Below are 21,606 nucleotides of genomic sequence, written 5' to 3' on the forward strand. Positions count from 1 at the left end.
TCCACCCTGTCTTTTCCTATTAATATCTTGATGACTTCGCTGAAACTGCTGTAGTCTTTGAGGTTTAGGGAGCCTTTCTCAGATTCCTAAGGGGTGGTCCCAAGATATTTGACCTGATGAAAACGAAGGACAATGAACCATAAATTAACGTTTATACCCTGAGAAAAAGGCTCCATCTGTCCATTCCGTCTATGCCTCCAATAATTTTGTGAACTTTTATCAGGTTGCTCCTCAGTCTTTGAGGAGAACTTACAAGCTATGGTCTTCCCTTTCATCTTCTGCCCTTGTCCTTCATGGGAGGAGAGGTTACAGTTTTGGAAGATTCTGTAGAAGAAGCCTTAGTGAGTTATTGCAATACATCTTATAGGTGGTACATACTTGCTACTGTGGTCTGGTGGTGAAGGAAGTGAATGTTAAAGGTGGTAGATCAAGTGGGTTGCTTTGTCCTGTATGGTGTCAAGCTCCTTTACAATTATTAGAGCTGTGTCCATTCAGGCAAGTGATGCGTAATCTGTTGCACTTGTAACTCGAGATGGTTGAGAGGCAGTGGGAGACAGAAAGTGAGTTAGGTGCTGCATAATTCCTAGTATCTGACTGCTGTATTAGCCTTAGTATCTGAATGGCTGATGCAGTTCACTTTCTGGTTAGCGGAAGACTGTGGATAATGGGGGAATGCGATGGTAATGCCAGTGGACAGTTTATCCAAATTCCCATTTGTGCTGTAAGATGCGTGCTTTATTTGTATTTTAATGTCAGTTATGTTATGTTTGGATTTTGAACCAGTAACATTACATGTGGGCTTGGTCTGTGTTTATGAGGGGTTTAACTGTAGCCACAGTGATTTCTTTTAAAACATAGTATGAGAGACACACTTCATGCAGAGTAATGAGGTTTTGTTTTCCTTGGGTGAATTTTATGCATGTACAGAGTAAAACCTTGTGCATTAGGTTTCAGATAGAAGATTCTTGATTTCTTTTGGCTTAGGAGAAACATCTATAGCTTAAAGAAAGCCTGTTTGTGTTGGCAGTTTGTAGTCCTTGAAGTTGGATGTGTAAGACAGTTCCTGCTGAAAAGGGGAGATTTTGAACTCTTAAGGAATAGGTTACTTTAGTTTAAGTAATTAGTTTGAAAGTTCAAATCGGAAGTGGCTGATTAATACCCTGAAGAGATTCTTTGCAGTCTTGAAAGTCTGTCAAGGAGGCTTTTAGATCTCAAGACGAGGAATGAAAACCACAGTTAAATTAAAACCTATAGATTTGATAAAGGAGGAAATTCTCTCAGATGTGAGTACTGTAAGGGAGTGCTTGTTTTGAAATTTTTTAACTTGTGTTATACAGAAAGAATTTGGTTTACTTTTTATCGATGATTTTGTTCATGTAATAACTTCAGTTTTGTGGTTATAACCAATGTTGTAGCATTGCATATTTGTGAAAGACAGTTTTGTAAATACACAAATACAACAAAATATGATTCACGAGCCATCTTTCAGTTGGGAAACTGACTTTGAGTCATTACATCAATTGGGATTGTAACACTTTGACTTCAGTTTTACTTGAGCACTGTTGACAATCCCTTTCGTCATTTTGAAGTGTTAGAGTAAACTGATGGGATGGGATTTGTCCTGCTTGTCCAGAACATACCTGGACAAATTTCTGTGTTGTCAGGCAGATGTCAGTCTTGTTGCTAACATGGAACAGCTGGTGCAGCCAGTTTTGGACCTGATCGTTAATACAGTTGCTGTAATTTTGCCTTTGCACTATTCAGCATCTTCAGCTGTTTCTCCATATCACATGGAGTGAGTTGAGTTAGTAGAAGACTTATACCTGTAGTGCTGGGAACCTCAGGCTGAGGGACCATGCAGTGCAACTGCCAGATGAGCACCTGGTACAAATTCAACATTATTTTGTTTATTTTTATACATTATGGTACACCTATGTATGAAACCTGAAAATAGCTTTACCTTTTTAAATTTATTTTTCTGCCTGCAATGTAATGCTTATGCAGCAGTGCCCCACTATCACTTCTACAGTTATCTTACCATTTAGGGTATCATTTATTTTCTTGCTCTTCACCTCACTGGAGCATTTAGCTGTGTTGCTGGCACTTATTTAGTACAAATTTTTAAAAATCAGTATGACTTAAATATTACTAATTTATTGGCATTTTTTGAAGAAGTAACATGTACTGTTGATATGTGGATGTAAAACACTTTAGATTGCCAGAAGGTATTTGACAATGTGCCATTATCAAAGGTTATTGGGCAAGTTAGGAACACATGGTGTTGGGGGAGGGTTACATGTGCTAGCATTGTTAAAATGGATACCAATCTGATTGAAGGACATAAAAAGTGGGGCCCTGCAGGGTCTGATGTTGGAGCCTCAACTTATTAGGGGAGTAAAGACATGATAATTAAATTTGTAGGTAGGTAGGAAAGTATGTAGTAACAAGGACATGAGGTTGCAGATGGATGTACATAGGTTGAGTGATGAGCAAAAATCTGGTAGATGGAGTGTACCATTGGACCAGGTAAAGTTAATCATTTTGGCAGAAAGAATAAAAAAAACTATACCTAAACTGAGAGTGCCTACTGAATTCCAAGATGCAGAATAATCTAAGTAATCCCGTATATGAATTGCGAAAGGTTAAATGCAGGTACAGCAGTAGTTAAACTAGTGGATCGTTATTCTTCATTACCAGAGGAATTGAACATCAAATTAAGGATGTCCTTTAGTTATATAGGTCATTGATAGGAGCACACTTTGATTGCTGCAGACATTTGTGGTATCTGGGTTACATTGGATTCTGAAGTTTAAAATATTTTGTCTTTCTCCTATAGAGGAAAGTTACCTGTTTAGGTTGTACTGTTATAATCAAACTGCTCAGACATACTATGGCACAGGAAGACTTGAACCCAGTTCTCCTGGGGACATGAACTCAACAACCACACCACGAATCCCTTGCTATTTTGGTTATTTTGCTGATAAAAGCGGTGTGAATGATGATTGTCATGATGGATTTCCATTGCTCCGTGTTATTTTTTCATAGTGTCTGTTAAATGCTGCTGAAGGCATTCGACTAGCCGCTCGCATTGTCGATACACCATGTAATGAAATGAATACAGATGACTTCCTTGCGGTGAGCATGTTTGATTCTTTATGTTTATAATAGCTAACCTAATTCAATACTTTTTTCTCTGTTCTTCCACTTGATGTTAAAAGTCAAAGCATCAGGGTTTTGGTCACAGCAAGGTTTTTTCAGATTTACAGTGATGATAGGCAACGCACTGATTTTTGTTAGTAATATTTTAAAACATCATAGTCATGTATGCTAGTCCTGTTTCTAACAGAATTTTTTGTCCTAAAGTGATTTTGCCATATGTTGAAGTTCAGTCAGTTTCAGTGTATTTTACTACAATACCCTCCTTGCCTTAGCCTTTCTCAACTCATTATTCAATGCTGCAACAGAATTTGCAAAGACTGAGCGTATCTGTTTGGACATAATGGTTTGCCATATATAAGACTTTCCAATGTCATCAGGGTAGGCCAGGAGGAGAAAAGAAAATCTTCACTTGGAGATTAATTTGCTGGGATGCAACTTTGTTATTGCAGCATGTTTTTTTAAAATTCATCTATGGGATGTGGGCTTCATTGGCTGGTCAGCAGTTCCTGCCTACCCGTAGTCACCCTTGAGAAGGTGCTGGTGAGCTGCCATCTATTCACAATACTCAGAATGTAAATATATCTACTGTAACAGTTCAAGGATGTCAGGAAAGGTATGAAATGTGAAATATCATATGAAAAGAACATCTCTTTGTGCTGTGCCTGTCATGATTTCATGATATCTAAAAACTCTTTGCAGTCAATGAAGTGCTTTTGAAATGTCATTATTGTAATCTAGAAATAGTACCCCTTTAGCATATAGTGATTTCCTGTGAGCAACATTGAGATAACAGTGGTGGTTGAGGTCGAATTTTTAGCTAGTCTCTTGCTCTTCAATATTGTATTTTTTTTAATGTACACCATGAGGGGCAGAGCAGATTTACCTGAATACTTCTGACAAGTTCATTAATCCTTCAGTACTACACTGGTGTTTTAGCCTAGATTTTTGCATTGAGTCCCTGGACTATAGCTTGAAAGTGCAACCTTTCGATTCCACAGAGAAATTTATGACAGTGCATATATCATAATTCTCCAAACTGGCTTGTACATTGAGCAAAATGAATATGCTTAATGGGTGGATTCTGATCTAGGAGAATGTGATTTGTGCACACATCAAGGTTGCATCTGTGTTTCATTGTATAAGTGAATCCTGTTGATGAGAGAGGAGTACTGGATTGTAGGTATTGCGATTTTAAATAACGTGAAAGTGTTATGAAGGGTTACTTCAAATAATTTGTAATGTTTTTCTACTTACTATTAATTTATGAATTTTGATTTTCAACTTGAAAGTGTAAGCTATTTTTGAATGAAAAATGTGTCTGTTTGTCATAACAGCAGTACTTCATGCAGATAATAGAGAGCTGAAATAAAAACAGAGGTCATCAAGAAGTGTTATAATGGGTTCAAATGTTAAGTCAGTGTTGCTCTCTCCACTGGGAGATGCTGCCACACCTGTTGAGTTTCTCCAGCATTTTTTGTGAGAAATTCTTGATGTTTTAAAAATTATGTTTGTAGTATTTTACTACAATACCCTCCTTGCCTTGGCCTTTCTCCACTCATTATTCAATGCTGCAACTGGAGAATAAGTGGTTGACATTTGTTTTGACTAAAATAGCTAAAGTCACGTGTAGTACCTAACACTTCTTCAGCTTAAACCATTTTTCCTATTGAGTGCTTTATTTACAATGCTTCTTTTTTTCTACTAGGAAATTGAAGTTGTGGGATCTGAGCTGGGCATTATTCCCACTGTTATCCGCGGAGAGGAACTTAATCGTAAGGGATTTGGAGGTAGTATCCATTATATAGTAACTGACGCTTTAAGAAGACTAAAATTATATTGTTTAAGCACTTCTTCTAAATTCAATTTTCTATTTAAAATAAACTTTCAAATGTATTCAGCATCATTTTCAATGTCCAGTCTTCCTGTTTCCAGGATTGAGTATTCTTTGCCAGAAGTTTATATAACCTTCTATATGTTGGGATTACACCATTAGGGAATATGAGCATAATTGTTATATTACAAGACCAGTTATCCAAGGCCTTGGCTAACGATTTGGATGCAAGTTTAATCTTGCCACAGCGCCTGGAGAATTTACATTCAGTTAAGTAAATATATCTGGAATAAAACACTAGTATCTGGTAAAGATGACCACTTAAATACATTTTGTAAAGTCTGTCAGATTCACTGAAGTATTTTTAGGGCAGGAAGTCTACTCCCCTTACTTGACAGTAAGTCAGACCTGATCTCTCTAATTCCAGACCCACAGTAATGTGGTTGACTTTTAACTGCCCTCTAGATTGGCTTGGCATGCCCCTCAACATCAAGAAGACAACTCACCACCACCTGCTTAATGGAATAACAAATAGATGCTGACTTAATCAGTGATACCAATGTTCTGTGATTGAATTTTTAAAAATTAATGTTGATGTGGTCAGTTGTAGTGTGTTTCAGTTTATAGTTTTATTCCTAGTCGTCTTGATACAAAGCCAAACTGTGCATTATGTGAATTAAAATCATCACTGCTAAGTTCAACTTTTTTTGTAATTGGACTCTTGCAACATGTTGGTGATCTTTTCATTTTGCATTCATTTAAAGTATTCATTTGATTTGTATTTATGTTATTTTTTTCAGGTATCTATGGAGTTGGAAAGGCTGCTGTGAACCCACCTATTCTTGCAATACTTAGTCACACTCCAGAGGATGCTACACAAACTATAGCCTGGGTTGGCAAGGGTATTGTTTATGACACTGGTGGTCTCAGCATCAAATCAAAGGTAACTTTGCTGTTTATTTGTTCTTACCTCTGGAGATCTCTCACACTAGACCTATTCCAAAATGAACACATTTTGATTCAGTATATCAATTGTAGAATATTGAATCTCTTTATCAATTCAAAGTTAGCTGGATATACAAGATAAAAATCTAATATATTTTGTTTCCCAGACAATTTAGAAGAGACAAATTTATGAGGCTATGACTTGCATATCCCATATAGTAACAAAGATTTATAACATTAAACAGTATATGTGTGAGTTCCTGAGTTTGTCTATTTAGTGTCTTACTTTTGATGTATTTCAGTGTGAACAATTTAAGTTTTGCATTATGTTTAGCAATATCAATAAAAAATCTTTACTGACTGATGAGCAAAAATACTGTAAATTGTGCAAGAGTGCCTATTTGAGCATTGTTAAATGCTATAGTTTACTGGTTTAAATCTAGTGAAAAATTAACAGTCTTGCTGAAACAATGATAGCCTCAAGTTATGAGGCTGATGACTTTAATCTGACTTTATTAAGGTTATATTCAAAAAAGTGATGAGTGTCAATGGATTTAAATTGTGCAATGCATTTAATAGCGTGATGAACTTGCTAACCACAAAAGGTTAAAAAATAATCTGTCCTTTACTGTGACAAGATAAAGTAGTACCACCGTTATAAATTTGTGATTTATTTTATGCCTTTGTAATTATTTTACTGGATTATTCTCCTATAAACATGAGTTGAATTGATATTTTTGTAGACCTATATGCCAGGAATGAAGAGGGATTGTGGGGGTGCTGCTGCTGTCCTGGGAGCCTTCAGAGCAGCTGTGAAACAGGTGGGTATGTTCCTTTCTGTTTATGGTGGTGAGGGATTCAGAAGTTACACTGAGTGAGGAATTTTCCTAATTTTTGGGTCATTAAAAACATGTTTGAGATTCTTGGGTTTTGAAAGAGGGTCACTGGACTCCAGGCATTGACTGTACTACTTCGCCATATGTGCTGCCAGACCTCTTGCACTTCTCCATCAATTTGTTTTTTGTTTTAGATCTTTAGCATCTATAGTTCTTTATTTTATTTCAGAGGTTCTTTCTATTTCCTTTGCCTTCCTTTCCTGAAGCTGACTCTTGCAGAATACAGATTCACGAGCTATGGGCCAATATCTATTGATTTCAGCAGCTTAAGACAACACACGTCAGACTTAACATTATACTGATTTGATCATGGTGCAATGTATTCATATCTTCAAACCATTGTTGCACCCCAGTAATACAATCTCCAAAAATAAAATTTAGGCTAATTTATCAAAACATTCTTCATGAAATTCCTCTTGAATTCTGAAAACTAACAAGCAATTGAATTCCAGGTGATTATGCCACTTCTGTCACTTAAACAAGCTGTTGTGGAATATTCCAAGATAATAAAATGTGAGGCTGGATGAACACAGCAGGCCAAGCAGCATCTCAGGAGCACAAAAGCTGACGTTTCGGGCCTAGACCCTTCATCAGAGGTCCTCTCTGATGAAGGGTCTAGGCCCGAAACGTCAGCTTTTGTGCTCCTGAGATGCTGCTTGGCCTGCTGTGTTCATCTAGCCTCACATTTTATTATCTTGGAATTCTCCAGCATCTGCAGTTCCCATTATCTCTGTTGTGGAATATTATTCAGTTTGCAGAAAACAAAGGGCCTACACAGTATCCACATCCATTGCTTGTATGGCCTCCATTTGGAAACATAGGTCTTGGAAGCAGGCGCAGGGCATTTGGTCTTTCAGTCCTTCCAAGCCTGCTTTGCCATTCAAGATCATTGCTGATCTGGTTGTGGTCTCAGCTGCACTTTCCTGTTTGCCTTCCGTGACTCTCCGCTCCCTTATCTATAGAAAGTATATTTAAAGCATCTGGAATAAACCCATGAGCCTAGATTGGTTTCTGGGCGAGAGAATCCCACTTATTCATGATCTTCTAAGAACATTTGACCTTGATCAGATGGATTAATATCCTGTTCATCAAGGTTCCTGCGCTGCTCATTATTCAAATGTTACCATTTGAAGCTAATCCCATAATCTTTCTTCCAAAAATGTATTGCTTCACAAATTTTCTGTGTTCTATTTTCACTATGTTTACCTCTGCATTGTGCATTCTGTTGTTGTTCACCAACACTTTGCATTTTCACTTCAATGCATGTGGTATTAATTAACCGTATCCTTGTGAAATTATGTATTACATACAATGAGAAGATTGCATGTCAGCTACTTACTGATTACAAATATATCGAATCACAGTGATAATTTTGTTTATTTTTAAACTACATGATATGTTTACAATTAGATTCTAGTTTAAAAATGCATTGTTAATAACCTTGTTATGCCTGAGGAATTTCATTTCTCTTAATCAGGGTTTTAGAGAGAACTTGCATGCATTGTTCTGTTTGGCAGAGAATGCAGTTGGACCCAATGCTACAAGACCAGATGACATTCACCAACTATACTCTGGAAAGTGAGTTAATGGATTAACATGCTGAATGTGTCCCTAATGCTCCCTACGTTTGTTCCAATAAAAAAGAAGAACACAAGAATTAGATGCGGACTAGACATGATTTAAACTTGGTTTCTTCAGAAATACCTTGTAGTGTGCTGCTCTAAATTCTAATCAGAATGCAGCACTAAAAAAAGATGAAATATTGCTAGCTAATATTTTGGTTAGGTGCTAAGCCTGGTTTACTGTCTTGAATATTTGCTGTTTTAACACCATGCTTTTTGCAATCCACGAATGTGTTACAGGCCCTAATCTTGCAAAAATTTGCAGATGACTTCTACCACAGCATGACCTGTATGAAGAAAGTGAAATGATGGCTTAAGTCTACAATATAGTAATAGTAAGCAAAATTAGTTTTGATCTCTTGCTTACGAAACCTTCTTTTACTTAATAGGACTGTTGAAATTAATAACACCGATGCAGAGGGCCGTCTGGTTTTGGCTGATGGCGTGTCATATGCTTGTAAGGATCTTAAAGCAGATATCATCTTGGATATTGCTACTTTAACTGGTGCTCAGGTAGGTAACCATTCCAATATATTTTGATTCACCTCTTAATTTGCACAGCCATCTAAAGATGTCTTGTGTTGGAGTGTACAAAATTGATCTTTTAACTAGAAGCAGCATTTAGTGTGAGTAATCAACAATTGAAGATATTTAAATATTTTATTAAATTGGAGAGGGAGTCAGAAAAGATTTATCAGGAAGTTGCTGGGAATGGAGAGTTTGAGTTATAAAGGGAGGTTGGATAGACTGGGACTTCGTTAACTGGAACATAGGAAATTGAGGAATGACCTTTTAGAAGTCTATAAAATCATGAGGGGTATAATTAAGGTGAAAAACAAGGGTCTTTTCCCTAAGTGGGGAAGAGTTCAAAACTGGAGGGTATATTTTTAAACTGAATGGAAAAAGATTTAAAAAGAAAATGAAGGACTACATTTTTATATGTACAGTGGTTTGTATGTGGAATGAACTACCAAAGGAAGTGGTGGATGCAGGCACAGTTACAGCATTAAAAAGACATTTGTACATGAAGACATAAGGTTTGGAGGGATATGAGTCAAATGCAGGCAAGTAAGACTAGTTTGGTTTGGGAACATGGTTGGCACGGACTAGTTGGACCGAAAGGTCTGTTTCCGTGCTGTATGTCACTGACTATACATATCAGTTAGTCATGTACAGTTTCATTTCTATTTTGTTTTTAACATATTGAATCTTAATACACATGGCAACTGTTTTTGGTTTTACTTAAAAGTGTATGAGGTATAGAGATAATTGGAATTTAAGTTAGTTCAGGTTAGGCGTGGCTATGATTATGTGTAAAGGTTACTTATATGCAGATCTAACCCACTGTCAAATATGAGACTTGACTAAGAATGCATTATTTGCCTTAGAAAACTTAGTTCAGGAAATTAGTCACAACTCAAATTCTTTTTTTAAGTATACCCCTCATCCACGTGTGATTTCTGTACACTCTCCACCAGTTCAACAAGAAAGCAGATGACTAGTCCGTTCCAAGCAGCAATTTCTGAAAAAGTTTCTATGTTTTCATTTTTGGTGACAGCGTTTTAGTTTTTAGCAGCAACTTTGTCATTCTCACTAACTCAATTAGTTGGTGATACAAACCTGGTAACAGTACTGTGGCTTTAAGAGGTGTATTTTGTCCTATTTGCTTTCCTATGAAGAAAGATTGAAATCGGAGTTGATCATTGATCTGCTTCAAAGCCCCTAAAGTAAACACCTTTGTGAGACTTTGGTTTTTAATTTCCTAAGGTTGGAACAATAGAAGCAGCCTGAATGGGTGGAGACAAGCTCCCACAGAGCCAGGATTCTTAGTAGTAGTATTTTCAGTAGCAGTTACTGGGGCCTCGAAGCTGGTTTTAGAAGATGCAATACCTCAGTCTGCACAATTTTTCTCTCACTGTCTCTCGCTCTCCTTGAGTTTTCTCTTGATGTTTTTCCTCCTGTTCTGGAGAATTGCCTGTGAGACAGTCTATTTTACTGAAGTTTGCCTTTTGCCAAGAGTGTGTTTATGGAATGCTTCTATATTGGAACAGTAAATTTAGAGTAGTTAATATCTCTAACCTTTTGTTAAGCATTTCGATAGAGTTACAGTTAAGCCAATTCTTTTATTTTTGTTTTGTCCATATTTTAACTGTAATGTAAAAATAAAGTGTGTTTGGCCTAATATTGAGTAGTTTGATCAAATTGCATTTGGAGTGCAACACCTTACGCTTACCTTTAAAATAAGAAAAAATTATGGTCTAGACTACCTTCTGAATATATTTTGAGGGGATTTCATCTGGTCCATAACAATTGATGTATACTATACATTGACTGTCTCGGAATTGGAATTTAAGTAATTTACCAAAATCCTCAATAATCTCCATCAAAATTAGAGCATAAATAAAAGTAATAGTTTTGTAGATACCACAGTATTTTAAGTTGGTATAAGAGAACAGATATCTCAGTCACAGGATTAAACTTAACAAGTAACACTCTTCATTCCAAAGGGGTCAACAAAAAACTTTCCCAGTGTTATAGCTCCTGAATTTATACAGCCTTAGAATAGAGATTTCATGATCTGCCTGCCGGCCCTCCCCAATCAACCCTCTCCCCCTCACCATATCCTTGGCAACCCTCATGTAGCCACACCCTCTTCCTTCTTTCCCACATCTGTGCACTTCTGACAGGCACTCATGTTAGACCCAGCCAACAGAACTCCAGGCCTCAGCTAAATGTGACAACCTTACTTGTCTTACTCACTAGTGAACCTGTCCGCAAAAGTGTTGGAGAGACCCAACCTATGTTTGGAGTGGTTCCTCACAGTTTCCTTCTGTGCAATTTAAAGAGAACACATTTATTTGATTGGTCCTAAACCCCCAGTCCGGCCGAATGAATTTCCAGGGTGATTTGAAGACTTTCAGGGGCAGATCTGCCCACCATGTCTGTGTTTTGAGAGTATTATTTCTTTTTATAGAATCTCTACAGTGTGGAAATAGGCCCTTTGTCCCAACAAGTCCGCACCGACCCTCGGACCACCCACTCAAACCCGTCTAATTTACACATCCCTGAACACGACGGGCAATTTAGCATGACCAATCCACCTAACCTGCAGGCTAGTGGTGGAATTTGCAATTGATCATTGGCAATGTGCAACATCAATTCAAAAGTTACACTTTCAAACATTTCTGGTAGTTTCGTTTAGAAGATAATGAACTCTCCTATCTGTTCTCTGCTCTCAGTGCATTTTTGGATACTTGCAATTTATATATCTTGGATATCTTTATATATCTTATATTGCCTTCACTGTTCCAGCTTGTAATATTTTCAGTTTTGGCTCCTGTAAGGCAATAGGCAGTTACATTTATTATAGATTACTAAATTGGGTCTTTTTATAGTTGCTAAGTGACCAAATCTCTTGATTTCCTTTTTCAACCAGGGTATTGCTACTGGAAAGTATCATGCTGGATTACTTACCAATAGTGAAGAATGGGAGCAAGCCTGTGTAAAAGCTGGGCAGAACAGTGGTGATCTTGTGCAACCAATGGTTTACTGTCCTGAACTGCACTTCAGTGAATTTACTTCTGCAGTGGCAGATATGAAAAATTTTGTGGCTGTAAGTTAATAATGAACATCACTAACCAAATAGACAATTCGGGTGGGTTGGTTGGTTGGTACTGATATTGTATATTGTTTGTTCTTTTAGATTTTATGTGGCTTGACTTTGAGACATAAAAGGTTTATGTGCATGGAACAGTTCTGTATCATTTTGCAAAGTAGCATCAAGTGTAAAATTAATTGGTCAATCTGAATGTCCTTGTATTTCCTGAACTCTTTCTATGTCCAGGAAACTAGACAACTCTTCTCCATTTACATGTTACTAATGTTTGTATCGATTATCATCAAATTGACTTCAGTCCAAGAAGGCCATTCGCCACCATTCCCTTGAGGGCAACTAGGGATAGGCAATAAACATTTGCTGAACCAGCAGCCCCCATGTCCCTTGAATGAATAGAAAAAGAGTGAAGGTTTAAAAACAACTTGAAGTGAGGAATGACAGAATTGTGAAATTTCATGCATTCCATGCTGAGCATCCTACATTTGCCTCAAACTTTGAACAGGTTACGTAGTAAATAAAATGTGAGGCTGGATGAACACAGCAGGCCAAGCAGCATCTCAGGAGCACAAAAGCTGACGTTTCGGGCCTAGACCCTTCATCAGAGACGGGGATGGGGAGAGGGAACTGGAATAAGTAGGGAGAGAGGGGGAGGCGGACCGAAGATGGAGAGTAAAGAAGATAGGTGGAGAGAGTATAGGTGGGGAGGTAGGGAGGGGATAGGTCAGTACAGGGAAGACGGACAGGTCAAGGAGGTGGGATGAGGTTAGTAGGTAGATAGGGGTGCGGCTTGGGGTGGGAGGAAGGGATGGGTGAGAGGAAGAACCGGTTAGGGAGGCAGAGACAGTTTGGACTGGTTTTGGGATGCAGTGGGTGGGGGGGAAGAGCTGGGCTGGTTGTGTGGTGCAGTGGGGGGAGGGGACGAACTGGGCTGGTTTAGGGATGCAGTTGGGGAAGGGGAGATTTTGAAACTGGTGAAGTCCACGTTGATACCATTGGGCTGCAGGGTTCCCAGGCGGAATATGAGTTGCTGTTCCTGCAACCTTTGGGTGGCATCATTGTGGCACTGCAGGAGGCCCATGATGGACATGTCATCTAAAGAATGGGAGGGGGAGTGGAAATGGTTTGCGACTGGGAGGTGCAGTTGTTTGTTGCGAACTGAGCGGAGGTGTTCTGCAAAGCGGTCTCCAAGCCTCCGCTTGGTTTCCCCAATGTAGGGGAAGCCACACCGGGTACAGTGGATGCAGTATACCACATTGGCAGATGTGCAGGTGAGCTTCTGCTTAGTGTGGAATGTCATCTTGGGGCCTGGGATAGGGGTGAGGGAGGAGGTGTGGGGGCAAGTGTAGCATTTCGTGCGGTTGCAGGGGAAGGTGCCGGGTGTGGTGGGGTTGGAGGGCAGTGTGGAGCGAACAAGGGAGTCACGGAGAGAGTCTGCGGAAAGCAGACGGGGTGGGGATGGAAAAATGTCTTGGGTGGTGGGGTCGGATTGTAAATGGCGGAAGTGTCGGAGTATGATGCGTTGTATCCGGAGGTTGGTAGGGTGGTGTGTGAGAACGAGGGGGATCCTCTTTGGGCGGTTGTGGCGGGGGCGGGGTGTGAGGGATGTGTTGCGGGAAATACGGGAGACGCGGTCAAGGGCGTTCTCGATCACTGTGGGGGGAAAGTTGCGGTCCTTGAAGAACTCGGACATCTGGGATGTGCGGGAGTGGAATGTCTTATCGTGGGAGCAGATGCGGCGGAGGCGGAGTAATTGGGAATAGGGGATGGAATTTTTGCAGGAGGGTGGGTGGGAGGAGGTGTATTCTAGGTAGCTGTGGGAGTCGATGGGCTTGAAATGGACATCAGTTACAAGCTGGTTGCCTGAGATGGAGACTGAGAGGTCCAGGAAGGTGAGGGATGTGCTGGAGATGGCCCAGGTGAACTGAAGGTTGGGGTGGAAGTATTGGTGAAGTGGATGAACTGTTTGAGCTCCTCTGGGGAGCAAGAGGCGGCGCCGATACAGTCATCAATGTACCGGAGGAAGAGGTGGGGTTTGGGGCCTGTGTAGGTGCGGAAGAGGGACTGTTCCACGTAACCTACAAAGAGGCAGGCACAGCTGGGGCCCATGCGGGTGTCCATGGCCACCCCCTTAGTCTGTAGGAAGTGGGAGGAGTCAAAAGAGAAGTTGTTGAGGGTGAGGACGAGTTCAGCTAGGCGGATGAGGGTGTTGGTGGAGGGGGACTGGTCGGGCCTGCGGGACAGGAAGAAGCGGAGGGCCTTGAGGCCATCTGCATGCGGAATGCAGGTGTATAGGGACTGGACGTCCATGATGAAGATGAGGTGTTGGGGGCCAGGGAATTTGAAGTTTGTGGAGGGCGTGGGTGGTGTCACGGACGTAGGTGGGGAGTTCCTGGACCAAAAGGGAGAAAATGGAGTCCAGATAGGTGGAGATGAGTTCGGTGGGGCAGGAGCAGGCTGAGACGATGGGTCGACCAGGGCAGGCAGGTTTGTGGATTTTGGGAAGGAGATAGAAACGGGCCGTGCGGGGTTGGGGAACAATGAGGTTGGAGTCTGTGGGTGGGAGGTCCACTGAGGTGATGAGGTAATGAATGGTGTTGGTCATCTTCACCATGGACCTCCCCACCTATACTCTCTCCACCTATCTTCTTTACTCTCCATCTTCGGTCCGCCTCCCCCTCTCTCCCTATTTATTCCAGTTCCCTCTCCCCATCCCCGTCTCTGATGAAGGGTCCAGGCCCGAAACGTCAGCTTTTGTGCTCCTGAGATGCTGCTTGGCCTGCTGAGTTCATCCAGCCTCACATTTTATTATCTTGGAATTCTCCAGCATCTGCAGTTCCCATTATCACAGGTTACGTGGTGCTGGTTTATATGATCATCTGACTAGCAATCCAATCTGTACCAATTACTCTCCTTGCCTTCCATCCTTTTGGAGTTTATGAATAAGATCATCAAAAGGGTCAGCTGTCTGCTGCTAGATCCAGGCCTGTTGGCCAGTAGATTGAAACTGACCAGACCAATTTTGCTTATAAGAAGTTGACAGAGAAAAGGTGGGTGCTGGCAGAAAGTAAAGGGATTTAAGGTAGATTTAAAACACAGATTACGTTTAGGTATATTTTTAGAGAGGAAATACAATGGTGGGAGGAGTTCAGTCAGACTGTAACTTCTCTGAAGGATTAGCCTCAGTACTGGTCTAAGAGACAAACTACAATCCAGATAAAGGAATGAAGTAGCTGGGCTGGCACACTCAACTGGGAAAAAAACCAAGATAAGGAAGGATTAGGTTACTCAGACATGGAAATGAGGGTGAGGATCCTCCAAGTGAATCTTTTTAGCAGAGAACTATTGGAGCTAGGTGCAGGTAGGGTTAATGGATGCATGACAGTCCGTACAAGAGAGTTCTCAAAATATTGTGATCTAGATTGAGAGTAGCTTATATAGGGAGGAGCAAGCAGCCCAAGGAAAATTCTACTTGAAAAATCGATCCTCCATGCTGTTAATGCTAAGACGTTTGGTTCAACATAGAGTCATACAACACGGAAACAGGCCCTTTGGCCCGACCATGCTGTCCACATTTTCTGAACTGAACCAGTCCCATTTGCCTGCGTTTGGCCCATATTCCTCTAAACTTTTCCTATCCATGTACCTGTCCAAACATGTTTAAAAAGTTGTAATTGTACTTGTTTCTACCGCTTCCTCTGGCAGCTCATTCCATACACACACCACCCTTTGTGTGAATAAAGTTGCCTTACCCTTCTGTTGCCCCTCTCATCTTAAATTATGCTCTCTAGTTTTGGGCTCCCCTACTCTAGGGAAAACACCTTGGTTATTCACCTTATCTATGCTGCATTTGATTGTATAAACCTCTGTAAGGCCACCTTTCAACCTCTTGACACTCCAGGGGAAAAAAAATCTCAGCTTATTCACCCTCTCCTTATAGCTCAAATCTTGCAGTCTCAGTAACACTCTTGTAAATCCTTTTGCACCCTTTCCAGTTTAATAACATCCTTCCTCTTACAGTGTGGCCAAAATTGTATGCAGTACTCAAATGTAGCTGTACAATGTCTTATACAGCCGTCACATGCATCCCAACTGCTGTACTCAGTGCTATGACTAAAGTCAAGTATACCTAATGACGCCTTCACTACTCTGTCTACCTGTGACTCACTTTCAAGATATCCCTAAGTGTCTCTGTTTGACAACACACCCCAGGCCCCCTACCATTAACTGTGTAAGTATTACCCAGGTTTGTCTTGCCAAAATGCTGTGCAACCTAGTTATCTGAATTAAATTCCATCTGCAATTCCTTGCCTCACTGGTCCAATTGATCAAGACCATGATGTGGAGATGCCAGTGTTGGCCTGGGGAAGGACAAAGTCAGGAGTCACACGATGCCAGGCCACGTCACCTGACAAAGGAGCAGCACTTTGAAAGCTTGTAATTTTAATTAAATCTGTTGGACTATAACCTGATGTTGTGTGACTTCTGACTTGATCAAGATCATGCTGGGGAGAAATGATGGAGGTGTATAATGTTTTATAAGGGAGGCAGTTATCAAAGGATGTAGAACTCCTGCATGACTTATATGGTCAATAGAATAGAACACTGTACAAGTAAGAGGTTTAAAAATATAAATTTAGATTGAGAAAAGCAGCATCAGACTGCTCTTGATAGAATTTGTTGTAAAAAGTATAGTCACTGTTCTGAAAGGGTTAATACTAAAGACTGTCTTAAGATTCACCCAATCTGATGTCACAAAAACTTGGAGCGGTGAAAGGCAGAACATCGGAGGATCTTGAAGGAGCCATACCTATTATCCTCGGTCTCCCAATAGTATTAGTAGCAATGCCTTTCTTAGATTGCTGCCATGCAATAAACTATTTACATTACTATGTCTAGTTTCTGATGAGAGCCTTTTATCGTTAGACTGTCTAGTGGTTTTCCTTTGCCACTTCTAATGAAGTTAACCTGGTAGACCCAGTCTCTCGAGGCAATGGTAGCAGCTATCTACCATCCACTTGTAATGCCAGCCACTACCAGTATGCTCACTGGAGAGCTGGAATCAAAGAATGCTGACTGGTTGGTCTTGTTTCTAATTATATTAAAATAGAGGAAGTTTCGACTCACCTAGTGTTTGAAAGACTGAAGCCATTGGGTAGTAAAGCAATAGCCAAACTCCAGGATAATTTCCTGCCCTGTCAAAGTCAGGAGTCACACGATGCCAGGTCACGTCACCTGACAAAGGAGCAGCACTTTGAAAGCTTGTAATTTTAATTAAATCTGTTGGACTATAACCTGATGTTGTGTGACTTCTGACTTGATCAAGATCATGCTGGGGAGAAATGATGGAGGTGTATAATGTTTAATAAGGGAGGCAGTTATCAAAGGATGTAGAACTCCTGCATGACTTATATGGTCAATAGAATAGAACAATATCTGACACAATATCTACAATCTCCACAGAGACTTTAACTATTCATTAAAAGCACTGTCTCATAGCTTGAGCCGGGCCATATGTCCTTGCTGGAGTCACCATCTCCTGGCAACAAATCTGAAAAAGGCCCTCTCTTTTATGAAGATTAGCTTGGCAATAATTCTGCTTAGTTATTGTCGTCCTATTTTATAGTGATTACAAACTACTAACTGTGGGACAATACTAGTTCAAGAAGCCATTACATATTTTACTGTACACATATTTGTGTGTATAATATATATGTGTGTGTATGCACCCATTTTTCTTGGCCTTTAAATATCACAATTAGTAAGTAAGTGTATGGCTGCAAAGGTATAGGGTGTGCTTGTACGTTGATGTATGAGGTTTTATGTATGATTTTAGATTTAAGTGCAGGTACCATGACTGGGAAGCTTGCAGAGGATGCAAGAATTGGCTGTTGAGGGGTTCGATGAGGAAGAAAACTGTAGACTGCCAAAAGCAATCAATGGAGTGGTCAGCTGGGCAGAAATGTGACAAATAGAATTTAATCCTGAGAAAGTACAAAGTAAACAACTTAAGAGATTACATTAGTGCTTCTGGACTGCTGAGAATGTGGAGGACAAAAGGACCTCAAAATACGTGCCCACAGAAATGTGAAGGTAATGAGTCCGTAAGGGGTCATGTCGCTAAGGTGTCTGACAGGCTTTGGAATTTTTTGTTTGCCCAGGTTTAGAAAATAAGAGAGGCAACAAAAACAGAAATTGCTGGAAACGCTCAGCAAGTCTGGCGATATTTCTGGAGAGAAGTCTCTGGAGAGTTAACGTTTTGAATTTCTTAGAACACGGTTCCAACAATTTCTGTTTTTAAGAGAGGGAAGTTATGCAACTGTACAAAACTCAAGTGAGACCATAAATGGAATACTGTGTACAGTTCTGGTCACTGCATTACCAAAGGATGTAATTGTAGAGAGGGTACAGAGAGAATTCATGAGGATGTTGCCAGGATTGTAAAATTTTAGCTATGACAAAACATTGGCTGGCTCGGACTGTTTTTCTTCAAGCAGAGGAAGCAATGTTTCCTGTAAGCTACGTAGCTGCTGGGAGGTTCCATGCACTCTGATCAGTGTCTCCATTGCAATGGGTTCTGAATGTAGAAGGCATTACCTCACATAGAGGTCATTGCAACAGAAAAAAAAAAGGGGGAATATCGTTGAAGGGACATTTTTTTTTAAAAAAATTATTTCAAGAGATGTGACTGTCACTGACCAATTTTCCATTTATTTGTCAGTCCTGATTGCATTTAAGAAGGTGATGCACTGTATAATTGAATTGCTGTAGTCCATCTGGGGTAGAGAAACTCACAGAAAGAAAGTGCTACGATTTTTCTGCAACAGCAATGAAGAGCTGATGACATAGCTCCAAGTTAGGATTGTGCACAACTTGGAGGGGAGCTTGCTGACATATACATGTATTTTGCATTTGCAGATAGTAGCTGTATTGAGTTTCTAAGGTGTTGTTTAAGAATATTTGTCAGGTTATTACTGTGTATCTTCTATAAGGTATATGTTGCAGTCTTTGAGCTTGTGAAGATTTAGGGTAGCATATGGGATGCTAATCAAACTAGACACTTCGTCCAGGATTGTTTTGATCTTTTTGAATGTTGTTAGAGCTGCAGTCATCCAAATACTCCACCCTGCTGACCTGAGCCTTGTTGCTATACTATTTCTACGACTGTTCTAGGCATTTCTCGCCAGTGGTAGCTCCCCCGCCCCCAGGTTAGTGTTGGGGAGAATTCAGTTGTGTAACACTATTGATTGTTAAGATTACGAAGTGTGGATCTGGATGAACACAGCAGGCCAAGCAGCATCTCAGGAGCGCAAAAGCTGACGTTTTGGGCCTAGACCCTTCATCAGAGAGGGTCTAGGCCCGAAACGTCAGCGTTTGTGCTCCTGAGATGCTGCTTAGCCTGCTGTGTTCATCCAGCTCCACACTTTGTTATCTTGGATTCTCCAGCATCTTCAGTTCCCATTATCACTGATTGTTAAGATTATTAGATTATTGTTCTAGAAGGTGGTCATGTGCGCCATTTATGAGCAGCGAAATTTAGTTGCCACTTTTTTTAGCCAAAGCTTGAATGCCATTCAGGTCTTCCTGCTTGTGGACACGGGCTGTGTTATTAAATGAAAAGTCATGAATGGTGCTGAACTAGGGCGGCACGGTGGCTCAGTGGTCAGCACTGCAGCCTCACAGTGCCAGGGACCTGGGTTCGATTCCAGCCTCGGGTGACTGTCTGTGTGGAGTTTTCACATTCTCCCCGTGTCTGCATGGGTTTCCTCCAGGTGCTCCGGTTTCCTCCCACAGTCCAAAGATGTGCAGGCTAGGTGGATCGGCCATGTTAAATTGCCCGTAGTGTTCAGGGGTGTGTGGGTTATAGGGGGATGGGTCTGGATGGGATGCTTCAGGGGGCAGTGTGGACTTGTTGGGCCGAAGGGCCTGTTTCCACACTGTAGGGAATCTAATCAAATCAAAATCATCAGGGAAGCACCTCCCTTCCTACTTTATGATGGAGGAAAAGTTATTAAAGCAGCTGAATATTGTTGAGCTTGGGATGGTACTCTGAGGAACTTCTGCAGTGATGTCCTGGGTGTGAGATGATTCACCTCCAACAAACTTGACCATCTTCCTTTTACTTTAGGTCTGACTCCAACTAACAGAGATTTATGCCCCTGACTCCTACCGACTCCAGTTGTGCTAGGGCTTCTTGATACCACTCTCAGTAAACTGCACTCTTGATATCAAGAGCAGTCACTTGCACCTTACTGTGAAGTTGAACTATTTCATACACGTTTGGATCAAGGCTCTGATGAGTCAGTGCTTAGCAGCTCTAACAGTATCAAACTGAACATCAGTAAGAAGGTTACTGCTGACTGTATAGCAGTATCAATGACCCTTGCATCATATTGATCAAGACTAGACTGGGGCACTCATTTTCTGAATTGGATTTGTTCTGTTTTCTGAGTATTGGACATATCTAGGCAATTTTCTATGTTAGTGGGTGGATGCCAGTGTTATAACTGCTCTGGAATAGCTTGGCTTGGAGGATGGCGAGTTCTGAAGCACAGTCTTTAGTACTGTTACCAGGATGTTATCAAGGCTCATAGCTCCTTATTCACTGCCTTCAGGTGTGCCTTCATATGATGTGGAGTAAATCAGATTTGTTGAAGTTTGGCATCTATGATGTTGTGGACCTTGGGTGGAGGTCAAGGTGGATTTGCAAATGATTAAGCCTTGTCCTTTGCGCTGAAGTGTGTAAGTCATCGAGGAACCTAGAAATTTCGGAAAGTAATTACCTATTTTAGCCAAGAGGCCAATACTTTGGAGGTTAGAGTCAAATAATCTTTGGAAAGATTTGAGAGGAATTGAGAATTTGTTACACCCATACAGTGCAAGGAGAGCTGTCCGCTTAAAAGTAGATTAGAGGCTAACACCCTCAGCGTATTTTAAGTACTCAATTATGCAGGTAAATTGCTGTAACCTGTAATGTCCAAATGCTTGGAAATGAGATTATGTTCAAGACATTATTCTCTCTAAACTATGTAGTCATGCAGCCTGTCGGAGAGCTGATCACCACGCTGACACATTGGCTTCCATTTTTGAAGACACTCCCACACACAGACCTTGGAGGCCAGTGCTGCAAAAGAAATAATTAGATGGAACATTGATTGGATAGTTCTGTTTCAGGCAGCACAGGAACGTACTGTGGTATCCTAGCCTGTAAATTTCTGTCAGTTTTTAACACCATTGATTATTAAGTTTTTATTTTGCTTTATATTTTTATTCAGAAATCTTCTTTTTGAAAATGTAGAGATTGCAAGAAAACACTTGTGTACAAATGAACTGTTTGTTTACTGGAAAGCAGCTCAATGGGTTAATCTCCAATATAATCTGTTTGTTTCACTGCAGGATCGAGCCAATGCTATGAGTTCATGTGCAGGCTTGTTTATTGAAGCCCATATTGGTTTTGATTGGCCAGGCATCTGGTTGCATATTGACATGGCATCGCCAGTTCACACTGTGAGTATTTGTAGTTTATCTCTATGCAGTAAT

At 40.6% G+C, this 21,606-nt stretch overlaps 1 protein-coding gene across 3 annotated transcripts in view; it reads left to right on the top strand.

Annotated features, from left to right (window-relative positions):
- Window positions 1-21,606, top strand: part of LOC125451989 (probable aminopeptidase NPEPL1) — a 67,835-nt gene that overhangs the window by 9,562 nt on the left and 36,667 nt on the right. For all 3 annotated transcript variants that reach the window (XM_048529835.2, XM_048529833.2, XM_048529834.2), the window contains exons 4-11: window positions 3,046-3,135; window positions 4,865-4,946; window positions 5,791-5,933; window positions 6,679-6,756; window positions 8,309-8,409; window positions 8,843-8,966; window positions 11,890-12,066; window positions 21,463-21,573. In XM_048529835.2, the coding sequence (XP_048385792.1) occupies window positions 3,046-3,135; window positions 4,865-4,946; window positions 5,791-5,933; window positions 6,679-6,756; window positions 8,309-8,409; window positions 8,843-8,966; window positions 11,890-12,066; window positions 21,463-21,573 (906 nt within the window). The remainder of the gene's footprint in view (window positions 1-3,045; window positions 3,136-4,864; window positions 4,947-5,790; window positions 5,934-6,678; window positions 6,757-8,308; window positions 8,410-8,842; window positions 8,967-11,889; window positions 12,067-21,462; window positions 21,574-21,606) is intronic.

The sequence above is a fragment of the Stegostoma tigrinum genome, chromosome 5, assembly GCF_030684315.1.
Source record: "Stegostoma tigrinum isolate sSteTig4 chromosome 5, sSteTig4.hap1, whole genome shotgun sequence".
Classification (NCBI taxonomy): Eukaryota; Metazoa; Chordata; class Chondrichthyes; order Orectolobiformes; family Stegostomatidae; genus Stegostoma; species Stegostoma tigrinum.